Source organism: Panthera pardus, unplaced genomic scaffold (genome assembly GCF_024362965.1).
Source record: "Panthera pardus isolate Hobbes unplaced genomic scaffold, ASM2436296v1 HiC_scaffold_3, whole genome shotgun sequence".
NCBI lineage: Eukaryota > Metazoa > Chordata > Mammalia > Carnivora > Felidae > Panthera > Panthera pardus.
In genome coordinates, this window is record NW_026526876.1 from 36,346,764 (window position 1) to 36,358,873 (window position 12,110).

The following is a 12,110-nucleotide window of genomic DNA, read 5'->3' on the forward strand; positions in this document are numbered from 1 at the left end:
CAAGCCATGGCACATGGGAGTTCCCACTGAAGCACACACCTGTTGTAATTAAAGGCACGTCTGCCTCCCCTTTGATGAAGTTTCCTCCCCTTTGGTGTCCTGTTTTACACGTCATTTGTGCAACAGCAAGAAGAGTGGTCAAAGTATGAGAGAAGACCGCACGCTTAGTTACACTTGTGTGCCCTCCTCCTTATTTACATTCAGTGATTAGCTTGCATGCTGCTTGGCAAATACTCTTGAGACCTCTCATGTCTATCTGTTCTTCTCCCATTTGGCATATGTGCCCCCTGGACTCCATGACCAGATCTGGTAACTGCATGGGCAGATGCCTGGATCGAGAGTATACGCATGGGGTGTGGGGGAGGGGGGCGAGGCCCACGATGATAACTGTCCAGAAACACTTAGCCGGGCAGCGAGACAGAGAGCTCATACCCTTGGTGGCGACTAGCAGGGGGCCCCTCGCTACGTGGAGGGTTCAGCCTCTTGCTTCTGTTTGGAAATGAGCTGCGCTTCCTTTAGAGACAGGTACACCTCTTCCTGAGGATCATAGTAGTAGAACTTTCGGATATAAGAGATCAGAGGTCTGTGAACACAAGAGGGATACACGTAAAGTGTTACATACAAAGATCATAAACGAAAGGCCGCTTTTGTTCAATCCTTCCTTCTTCTTCAACCCCTGGATGGCTGAGACTACACAAAAAACTGTCGACCTAAGAAAATTCCCACTTTCTCACTTATTACAGTTCTGTCTCCCTCCCTCTTACCACCTCCACTCCACTCTGCATAGCGACTGCAGAAGGGAGGCTGACACACACGCACACACCTTCCTCCCTTCTGGCTGCCGGCTGACATTTCCAGAGTTGGGTGCTAAGACACGTGAGAAGTGAAAGGGCGACGCCTGTGAACACTGACGGCACGATCAGCTGGCGGGCCTCACTAACATTTACAACCAACCCTCCATTCCATTCCCGCCCCACCCCTAGAGACCCCACTTTACTTAGGCAGTGGGAGATCCGGGATGTGATCTATCCGGACGAGCTGTCGGATTCGGAATCTGCAAAGGTGCTGGAGGGATTTGACGTTGCTGAATCGAGACACCGGATAGAGCAGCTGGACTGGAGTTGGAGGCAGTCCTTTGGGAACGAAAACCAAGAGACATATTCAGAGGGAGCAATGCAGCTAACTACCACTGCCCTCGTGAAGAGAATCCAGGGAAGGGAAATGGGGCTTCTTTACAGTTCATATGTGCGTTCTGTGCAAAAGCTCCCTTCCACAAAGACCTGCTGATTTCCATTGTCAGAAGCATTACCGCTGTGTTTCACTCAAGGGACTCTACTCGCCCCCACCAAGGGCCCCCCGAGCATTACTCGTGACAGCTGACAGTCTTGCTCTTCAGAACAGCCCAATGCAAAGCGCAAAGCCACAGACTTGACTTGGAGCCAAGTGGCCAATCCCAGGCCCGAGGCTCTCAGTGAAGGGCAAGAATCAAAGCATCCCTCCTAGGAACGGGACGTACTTGCGCAGCACATCTAGCAGCATCCTGCACGGGACAACTGGGGCTGCTCAGAAGGGTCCCCAGCCGACTCCAGCTAAGAGGCTGGTAAGTAGAAGGCAGCGGCTGGGATCAGAGTTTATAAGCCTATCACTCCTACCATTTACTTCAAATCAGGACAGGCAGGTTTAACCACCTCTTATTTCCCACACACACCGCCCCCCTCACCTCCTCCCACCCTTCTTGCTCCTGAAATTTTAGCCCGGGTGCAGGAACAGAAAAAAAAGAGGATGCTTTTAAAAGAGAAGCAACTACAGTAGCTTGGGCAGGCTGGAGTCAGTAGTGCTCCGTGCCAGAGTGCCTGCTGACTGATGCCAGCCAGGCCCAAGGGGAGTCCCACACCTTGGTTTCGTCAGCATCAGCAGGCTTGGTGCTGGGGAGTTCCAACCCCCCTCGAGAGTCAATGCCACAGAACGGAGACCTCCAGAATGGCAGGAACATGGGCAATGGCTCAAGGGAGCAAAGAATATTCTGGTTCCAATACACAAGGGGCTACTGGAGGCCAATAAGCAAACTGCTCTCAGAAAGCAGCTCAGGTGCAAAGGCTTTGAAAGAATTCTTTTCTCAGTCACTGTCCCGTCAAAAGAAATTCTGTAGACACAGCTTGTTGGAAAATAACACATCTACTGTTTTTGGAGTTCAATTTCAAACAGTTTTAAAATTTTGTTTGAAGGCATGAGAAGAAAAAATTAAAGCTTGTGGACTATCTCCCAAAGCCTTTTCGTGGTCATTGATAATGGACTTTCTGAAAAAGAAAAAAGTCCGAATACATATTCTGCTGTTACCACATGGGGCTCCTGGGTGGCTGAGTCGGTTGAGCACCCGACTTCGGCTCAGGTCCTGATCTCCTGGCTCATGAGTTTGAGCCCAACGTTCGGCTTTGCACTGATGGCACGGAGCCTATTTGGGATTCTCTCTCTCCCTCTCTCTCTGCCCCTCCCCTGCTCAGGCTCTCTCAAAATAAGTAAATAAATAACTTTAAAAAATTAATTTAAAAAAAGCACTTAACTCAGGGGTGCCCAGGGGGCTCAGTCGGTTAAGTGTTGGACTCATGACTTCGGTTCAGGTCATGATCTCATGGTTTGTGAGTTTGAGCCCCACGTCATCGGGCTCTGTGCTGACGGCACACAGCCTGCTTGGGATTCTCTGTCTCCTTCCCTCTCTGCCCCTCCCCCATTTGTTCTCTCTCTCTCTCTCTCTCAAAATAAATTAATGTTAAAAACATTTTTTTAAACTTCTAACTCAGGCGCCTGGGCAGCTCAGTCAGTTAGGCATCCGACTTTAGCTCAGGGGTTCCTACCCCGCGTCAGGCTCTCTGCTGTCGATCCCCTGTCCCCCTGTCTCTCTGCCCCTCCCCCTCTGGCACACACTGTCAAAAATAAACGTTAAAAAAAAATTTAACTCATTTAGTCATTAAAACTATACTTTGAGGCAGATATCACTATTATCCCCATTTCATGTATGATGAAACTGAGGCCAGGCTTAGAGCACTCTCTCATGGCACAGAACCAACAAAGCTGGCCTGCCATGAACACCCGCTCTGAGGAAAAGCTGAGCCCACAGAACCTCAAAGGAAGGTTCTCCAGGAGTGTCTCCAGAGCAACTCTCCCTCTGTTGCCTCTCCCTCTGTTGTCTGACGGGGGCGCTGTCCAGGGCAGCCCCAAGCACTCTGATTCATGACCAGCTGCTCTCAGTCTTCTCCTTGCTCCTACCCCTTCAATCCTAGGGCTTATATTCTGAAGCACTGTAGCCCTCCTCCACCCACATGGTCAGTCGTCTCCTCTCACACGCTATTAAAAAAAAAAAAAAATCACACATGGATTTCTCTCTTGAATATATTTAAACTCAAGTGGTTTTAAAATGGTATTGGGTTCAAAGGCCTCTTTGAATTTACCCTTTCTCTCTCTTGCATTTTAAAAATATTCTTTAGTGAATTAAACTATGGCAAACAGAAAGCTTTTGGGGATGGGTTATAATAACGCTAAATTCAACATGATGTTTCAGAGATAAAGGTAATTTATGTATCTAATTATTTATTCCCAAAGACACAGTACTATCAGACTTGTGGCTAAAGAGACCAGGATAATATGCAGCAAAAAAATTATCTGATTGTTTGCCTACTTGAATTTTAATGACCACATATACTTGCCTATTTAATTGTGTTACTTATAGCCGTAGGTTCACAAATAGCGATTTGAAACCTGTTAATTCTCTGATATTCCCTGGTGTCAACCTGACCATTTACTGTTTGCCCCCAAACACAGCAAACAACTGGAGCTCTTGCATCCAGAGCACGTTAAGGGAAGAGGTTAGAGATGGAAATAAATCCAAGACAAGACACCAGGTCAGCTGAAAGGGAAGGGACAAGATGGAACAGTGATCATCAGGAACTTTCCTCTGGTCCTTCCTACCAGGGGACCTGGGCTCCAATACAGTTTCCAGCCACTTCATTATTTTCTCTCCCCCTGCCCCCCCACCTCAAGGACCAGGTTAGGGGTGACAAGTCTCTCCCAAGTCTGAGCACCCCAACACCTAGGTCTTTCTGCCAAACCAAACTGTTTCCTGAAGACCAGAATTATCCAGCTCAAAATGTCAATAGTACTGGGAGGGGCACCTGAGGAGCTCAGTTAAGTGGCCAACTTCGGCGCAGGTCATGATTTCGCGGTTCCTGAGTTCGAGCCCCACACCAAGATCTCTGCTGTCAGCATGGAACCCACTTTGGAACCTCCGTCCCCCTCTCCTGCCTCTCCCGCGTGGATGTGCTTTCTCCTTCTCTCTCAAAAATAAATAAACATTTTAAAAAAAAAAGAAAAAAGAAATCCTGGGATACAGACCTGTCACTGAACAAACAATTATAAGATTAATGATGGTTACAAAAGAGAGACCTATTTCCTTAGAGTTGTGTAATTCAAAGCGTGATTAAAAAAACGAAAATTTGGGGAACCTGGGTGGCTCAGTCGGTTAGGCATCCAACTCTTGATTTCAGCTCAGGTCATGATCTCACTTCTGTGGGTTGAAGCCCCGCATTGGGCTCTGCATGGACAGTATGGAGGCTGCTTGGGATTCTGTCTCTTCCTCTTTCTCTACCACTCCCCCACTCATGTCGTCTTTCTCAAAATAAACAAACTTAAAAAAATTAAAAACAAAAACAAAAAAAAGGTATTGGGGTGCCTGGCTGGTTCAGTTGGTAGTGTGTGACTCCTGATCTCAGGGTTATAAATTCAAGCCCTACACTGGGTTGTAGAGATTACTTAAAAATAAAATCTTAATGGGGTGCTTGGCTGGCTCAGTCGGTTAAGCGTCCAACTCTTGATTTTGGCTCAGGTCATGATCTCAAAGTTGGGAGATCGAGCCCCACGTCAGGCTCTGTGCTGACAGCATGGAGCCTGTTTGGGATTCTCTCTCTCCCCCTCTCTCTCTCTGTCTCATCTCCCATCACTCACTCGTGCACTTTGTCTCTCAAAATAAATAAACATTTAAAAATAAACTAAGGGGCACCTGGGTGGCTCAGTTAGCTAAGCGTCGGACTCTCGATTTTGGCTCAGGTGGTGATTTCACATTTCATGAGTTCAAGCCCTGCACTGGGCTCCGCGTTGGCAGCATGGAGCCTGCTTGGGATTCTCTGTTTCCCTCTCTCTGTCCCTCCCTGCTCATGATGACTTTCTCTCAAAAATAAATAAACATATAATATAATATAATATAATATAATATAATATAATATAATATACAATAAAATAAAAATCTTTTTAAAAAAGATTTTCTTTTCATGTACTTCAGATGACAAAGATTCTCCCAACTAATAAAGATATGTTCCCTTTCAGTTTGGCTCGAACAGCATCAGGAGTTCTGTGTTAATCCAATCATAGTCTCTCTCTGAGACTGCTGCCCCGTAGTATAGGCATTTGGTTTATAACTGTGGAATGGACCAGACTGAGATGCAAACAGTGACCTCAGATCTGTGACAATCACGCTCCACTGTGCTAAAAACAGATAAGGGGGAAAGCGACATCAGGTGCCATCATTTTTATTTTCACTAAGGGTCCCTCCCCTGATGTCAATTATTACAGTTGTTCTAATTTCCTTCCTTCTGCTCCTTACTTGCCACCATCCAGAACTTTCCCATTAGTCCTAGCTTTATGATTCCTAGGATCCCTAGCATCCCTTTATCACCAGCCCACATGCCCTGTTAGTGCAGCCAACTCAGAAAAACTTGACTTTGAATCCTGGCTCTGCAATTCACTGTACCTCAGATTCTTTTTTTTTTTTAATTTTTTTTTTAACGTTTTATTTTATTTTTGAGACAGAGAGAGACAGAGCATGAACGGGGGAGGAGCAGAGAGAGAGGGAAACACAGAATCTGAAACAGGCTCCAGGCTCTGAGCTGTCAGCACAGAGCCCGATGCGGGGCTCGAACTCACAGACCGTGAGATCATGACCTGAGCTGAAGTCGGACGCTTAACCGACCAAGCCACCCAGGCGCCCCTGTACCTCAGATTCTTAATCTGTGTGGAAGGATGGGAGGGAGGAAAGGGAGAAGGGATACTGTAGTATGCCTTTAAGATTTTGTAAGGGTTTGGGGCATCTGGGTGGCTCAGTCTATTGAGCATCCGACTTCGACTAAGGTCATGATCTCACAGTCCATGAGTTCGAGCCCCGCATCGGCCTCTGTGCTGACAGCTCAGAGCCTGGAGCCTGCTTCGGAGTCTGTCTCCCACCTCTCTCTCTGCCCCTCCCCCATTCATGCTCTGTCTTTCTCTGTCTCTCAAAAATAAATAAACATTAAAAAAAAATTTTTTTAATAAATAATAAAGGATCTTGTCATGGTTAAATGAAATAATACCTGGCCCCTTGTAGGCATTCAGTTATCATCATCCCAAAGTCTCAACAAATAGGCTCCTTTTAAAAACTACTGAGCTAAAATCCCTGGTGCCGGCTAAGAAAGCTCAACCCAAATGCTAATGACTACCTCTTCTTCACACCAAGTCCCTCACAGAATCAATCTCACAGAAAGTCTAGACGTTTACGACAGCAAAGGAGGACAGCAAACAACGGTAAAGAACACTGGCTTTGCCCTTTGTCCCAGTCGTTCTGAGAGCGGTCACTTACAGTCTAGGAGCAAATACTAACTCTGCTTTGCCTTCTCAACTTGATTACGGTTTGAAGTGCAAACAGATATCCTATCTGCAGCCTTCCTCCTGGGTCCTAAAAAGACACCCTCCACTAATAAAAACACTGCTGTCTTCCCTGTAGTCTCCACAAATCCCAGCAAGCTCGCGTTTCACTTTGCTTGCTGTTAATCTGCCCCGTTAACGGAGTGGCGGCAAATACAGCGCACAGTCTGGAGTTAGTCGAGCCTGGGTTTGAACTCTGACTTCAGCACTCATCAGCTAAGTGACTTAGAGTAAGGAACTTCACTTTTGAGCCTCAGCCTCAGTTTCTTCACTGACAAAATGAAAATGGTCTTATCTATAAACGGACCAATCTATTAGGTTGTTGTAAGTAATCAGAGATGTTTAAATAAAGAATCTGACAAAATAACTGGCACACGATACGATACGTACTCAACAAACAGTAGCAGTTGTTCCAAGTTCTAGCCGCTTAGTTAACAATGGCAAGAATCTTAAAATTTCTGCAGACAGGGCACATTTGTAGAAGGAAACGAGCTATACCAGAGGAGTCCAACAAAGTCTCTCAATACTCTACAAGCAGATACATGCTCCAGACTTCAGAATCCTGTGCGAGGATTTCCCTGGTTTACCCATAAACACAGCTGCGTCTCTGCCCTTGTCAATCTCCGCCATGCCTTGTACTGAGTTTTACACGTGCTTCTGCCTTTATCTTCCTACCTGTCTCCCCTTTGAGGAAACGAGGTCTCTGAGGGTAGAGATGTTGCTTATTTTTGATAATGATAACCCCCAAAAGCCACAAACTTTTTTTTTATGAAGTTTGACTAGCAATTCTTTTTTTTTCTTTTTCTTTTTTTAAATTTATTTATTTTCAAGTTAGTTAACATACAACGTAGTCTTACTTTCAGGAGTAGAACTCAGTGATTCATCTCTTACATGTGACACCCAGGGCTCATCCCGAAAAGTGCCCTTCGTGCCCGTCACCCATTTAACCCAGCCCCGCAAAAGCCACAAACTTAAAAAAATTGCTAAAGAGTCAATTCCTGTAAGAAAGGATTCTAACTTTTCTCTTTAACCAAGTCAACTGCATGAGACCTAACTGTGTTGACAGCGCTGAGGCAAATATTAAATGAAGTGAGAATTAATACAGTTCGCACCCTGTCATGCCTTATTTAAATCACCAAGATTATAAAACACATTCCTATAACCTGGCTCAATCCTGTTACTGATGTTCTGCCTGAGGCTCCACTGGGAACCTCTTTTTAGAGCAATTTCTTGGCAGTCAGTGTGTTTAAGAATCTTAATTTGATTCACTGGGAATGTATAAAGTTCTCATTTTCGGTTCTGTTTGTAACTTACAAACTCCTCAATTAATATGCTTGTTTTGCTTTTCCCCAGCCCTATTACAGCAGGCTCTTTCAAACCATTCTTTCGGTAAAGTGTATTTAGATACCGCACTAGTAAGTGGGCAGAAAGACTATGTGATCGCACTAGCAAGGATGGGAACTTCCCAGTGCACCCAGATGGAGAGACATCTTTATAGTCAATGCCAGTAGAGACAGGAGGCACAACAAAGACTACCTACTCTTTAATAGGAAGTTTAGCGCGGAAGGACAAAATCCACAGCAGACTGCCACTGAATTCAGCCTCCTTGACACTCAGCATTGGCTTTCTAGTGAATACTCTTGTAGCTTCCCTGTTCCCATAGAAATTGCCTGAGCAAGTTCTCACCTCTCTGCTTCACACGGAAGTGTGAGATCCCTGGTTCAAGGACAAGGAGACACCTCTGAATGTTAAATATTCATCATAAGACACCTGGACATCAGAGGCGGGATCCGTTTTCTCATTCATGTGGTCAAAAAAGCAAAGATTCCTTCTCAATATATTGGAGGATTAATGTTCAAGGGCAGGGGATTAACCTAACCACTAGACTCTAGGAAGAGTGGTTACCGTAAGAGCCAGAAAGAAAACTTCAACGAAGTATGGCTTTTTCTGGGGAGAAGGGGGGGCACATTTTGGTACTGTACTGCATCATGACCATGTTAAATAATTAATGTAACTATAGCCTTACCCGGAACCCTGGATCTCAAGAAGTAGAGAAACTTCCCATTCTTGGAGTGCATGATGGCTCTCTTAATGAACTCCACCACTGATTGACAGCGATCCTCAAATTTAGGATGACACCACAGGCTGAAAGTTCCTGCCACGGAAAATTAAGGAGAGGTAAAAATGTAAAAACTTACTTTCAAAAGATCTGGGAAGTTACCTTGAATGTTTTAATAATTCTCAGTTCTGGGAGGGTAGTTTGTGGGCAAGCTGTCAGACAAAGGTCCTGAAGCCACCTGTTCCTGTTTGTTCCACAATTAATGGGAAGAAAAGATGTAGCCTCTAATAAGGTATTAGAATGCACACTAATCCTTAAATCATGGACCATAAGAAAAGACTGCCATAGCAAAAGCAAGTTTAAATGACATCCCCTCAAAAGATCTGTCTACCTGTCTTCAAGCATTCATGGAATAGTTGGGGAAAGAACGGAACAGCAGTTCTGCAAGTCTCATTCATTCATGTGTTAGGCACAAAAAGTCAAATTCTAGGTCTTCTTTAACTTCTAAAATCCCACTCCCGCCCCAAACATGTTCCAAAGATCCCACCCCAAATTCTAAAGTCCCCAAACCCAAAGAAAAAAACAAAAACCCAAGCACTAAGTGCAAAGAAGTCACCCACAAAAGGCACAGAATCACTCAAGAGAACTGCAGATTTGAGTCTCTCTAGCCACTCTTACAGTATCACTCAAAAAGATGAAGACAGATGCTCCATTGCAAACTGGCAACGGAAAGACCCACACGGCTTCTATTAAAAATTCCACTCATTCAAGAAAGAAAAGCCGCTTTGAACAAAAAGTAACTGGAGAACCATTTGAAAGTTCTCTCGTTACCGGCATCTCACCTATCAGGGACCTAGAGGTCAAGCATTTATTCATCATTCTCCTAGCCTAGTCATTCAGTATTTTCACAGATTTATAAAAATACTTCATTCTGAAATGCTCTATTTTGCATGTTGTTTTTCTGCTGGTCTGATTTTGGCTTTTAGGAGGGCACAGGCAGTCTATGCCACGGTTATCTAACTAATTCTCAGGTCTGTGGACCAAAATTCCTTTCTCCTTATGCATCTTCAAGGCAGAGGCGGCGACAGAGGAAACCATGGACAAAGCTATGCTGGCCTAACACGCTACCTTCCTGACTCGCGTGAGAAGCAAACCAGATAAACACAGCACAACATGGCCGAGAGCAGAAAAGACGTGGTGGTGGCTGAGAAGAGCATGAAAAAAAACTCTCGCTTTGAGATGCTGTGTCTAACAGCTCGTTTAATGTTGATCACGTGTGGGGACAGTGTGAGGGATAGGAGGGGCAAGTCCCTGAAACTCCCCAAAGTTCCCTACGCTCAGCAAATTTGTAACATATGCAGTTATTCTGACAAAGGATGGATTACCGTGTTACCCAGCCCCACCACCTGTGACCATCACAGGTTTCTGGCACATGTCAAACACAGCATGCCATGATGCAAAGCCAATTCCGACAGTGGTGCTGAACAAATCAGCTTCTAGATGTGACCGCAGCATGAGGCACAAGCAGACCACAAAGGTGGAGGCACCACTAGGGAGGAAGGCAGAGAGTCTAAAGCATGTTGACCCCGCAAAGTCTCTGAGTTCTGATGACTACATAGCTGACCAAAAGAAATTAACACCATGCTGCTTGGCAGGACGAGCGGATGTGACTATCAGGCAAAGAAATTCACTACAGAACAGTCACAGGGTGGACACTAAATTCTCCTCTTTGTGTATAGGATTTAATAGAAAGTCTCTCTAGATGTTAAGTTTAATTATGAATGAAGCTTGGGAGAATTTGTCTAGTGGTCCTAGATTATTTCTTCCCTCTGTCAAGAGAGTTTCACTGGCTTTGCTCTGTTCAGCAGTCTTGTGCAGGCCCTCCTATTTTGGAGACGAAATGCTGAGAATACTTCTAAATGGAACCCTTACCTTCCTCCCTACCCTCGCCAACATTTCTTCTAGTGACTGAAACCAGTACCCACAACAACATTCAACGGAGTATGAGATTCTCCTCCCTCTTCATAGTTCCACTTCTACAAATCCTTCCTATGACAAAGCCGGACAGCACAAGTAGAGGCAGGCAAAGGGGGAAGAAGGCTTTCTTCAAACAGCACCTCTTACCTCTGTAGTGTTCCATTCTCGTGTGGTGGGTGATACCCTGTGACCGGAAACTGAGGCTCAGGATATAACGAGGATCAGAGCTATCTCGTACCAGGAAAGAGCCATCTGGCTTCCCTTTCAGCTTCATCTCTGCATCTTCCCAGTTCATTGGTCCCCAGTACCAACCACACTACCAAAGATAAGAAGTGGTCAAGTGATTTACAGCACAGGGAAATGTTCAAGTTCTCAGCACAATCTATTTTACCACAGGAGAAGCCCCCTTCTTATCACTTCCTAAACATTTCGCTAGGCAAAAGCTAAGAGTGTCTTAACCATTAGCAACGAACGGCAGGCTCGTTGTTTTAGACCTCCAAAGTAACAGAAGAATAAGCCTACAATTGCATTACTGAAGCCCTCCGAAGAAGAGAAGCGGGAACTGGGTCAGTTAATCTATTGAAGTCAGCTTCAACTACGTAAACATTTCTCCACAACCTTTCTTACCACGTTCAATATTTTTCCTCCAAGATTTAATTTTACAGCGTCTCTTATGGAATTGATCAGAGCAACACAATTGTTTTGGCGCTGTAAATACAGAGGCAAGATAACTACTCTTCCTCTAAAAATAATGAAAGGAGAGCCCAGTACAGAAGAAGGGGAGTGGGAGAGGAGGCCAGCCGCCAGTCCCCAGGCACCACCCACCTTCTCCAACTCTCGAAGGCTGGCTGCAAAGCTGCTTGAGTCGGGCCGGTAGAGGGGACACTGGAGATGCTGGGGGGGCTGGCTGTGCAGGGATTCAGCTGCTCGGATGGGAGCGATCCGGGGAAATGCATCTGCAGGGCAAAAGGGTGATGGTCACTTGTTCCCTCCTTGCTCCCAACCACAAGCAGATCCTCCCCCCAAAACAGAGATGCTAACTGAAGAGGGGCAAGGCATTAGAAGCTAAGCTGGAAAGGGTGGAAGCCAAAGCAGTGGAAAAGAGCTGGATGGGCTGGAACAAAAAGCTGTGTGGGCTTGTGGAAGCTGTGAAGGATGGGTGGGGGCATTTTGCCCCAGGAGAGGGGGAGGGGGGCTGCTCACTAACCTGACTAAGGTGACTACTTCAGGGGCTTCACCAGCCTAGAGCGATTCCAGCTTCTCCCACCTCGAGGTGAAGCGCCGGTAAAGCAGCCTTGGAAATAGTGACTCGCTTACTTGCCCAGGAAGAAGAACCATTTTGCCAGGCAAG

General features: G+C 45.6%; 1 protein-coding gene across 2 annotated transcripts in view; it reads right to left on the reverse strand.

The window, feature by feature from the left end:
* SOCS7 (suppressor of cytokine signaling 7) overlaps positions 1-12,110 on the reverse strand; it is a 28,693-nt gene that overhangs the window by 4,365 nt on the left and 12,218 nt on the right. For both annotated transcript variants that reach the window (XM_019415945.2, XM_019415944.2), the window contains 5 exons: positions 11,585-11,715; positions 10,907-11,075; positions 8,750-8,878; positions 998-1,133; positions 433-583 (listed from right to left, as the gene is read on the reverse strand). In XM_019415945.2, coding sequence (XP_019271490.1) covers positions 463-583; positions 998-1,133; positions 8,750-8,878; positions 10,907-11,075; positions 11,585-11,715 — 686 coding nt within the window. In that variant the 3' untranslated portion in view covers positions 433-462. The remainder of the gene's footprint in view (positions 1-432; positions 584-997; positions 1,134-8,749; positions 8,879-10,906; positions 11,076-11,584; positions 11,716-12,110) is intronic.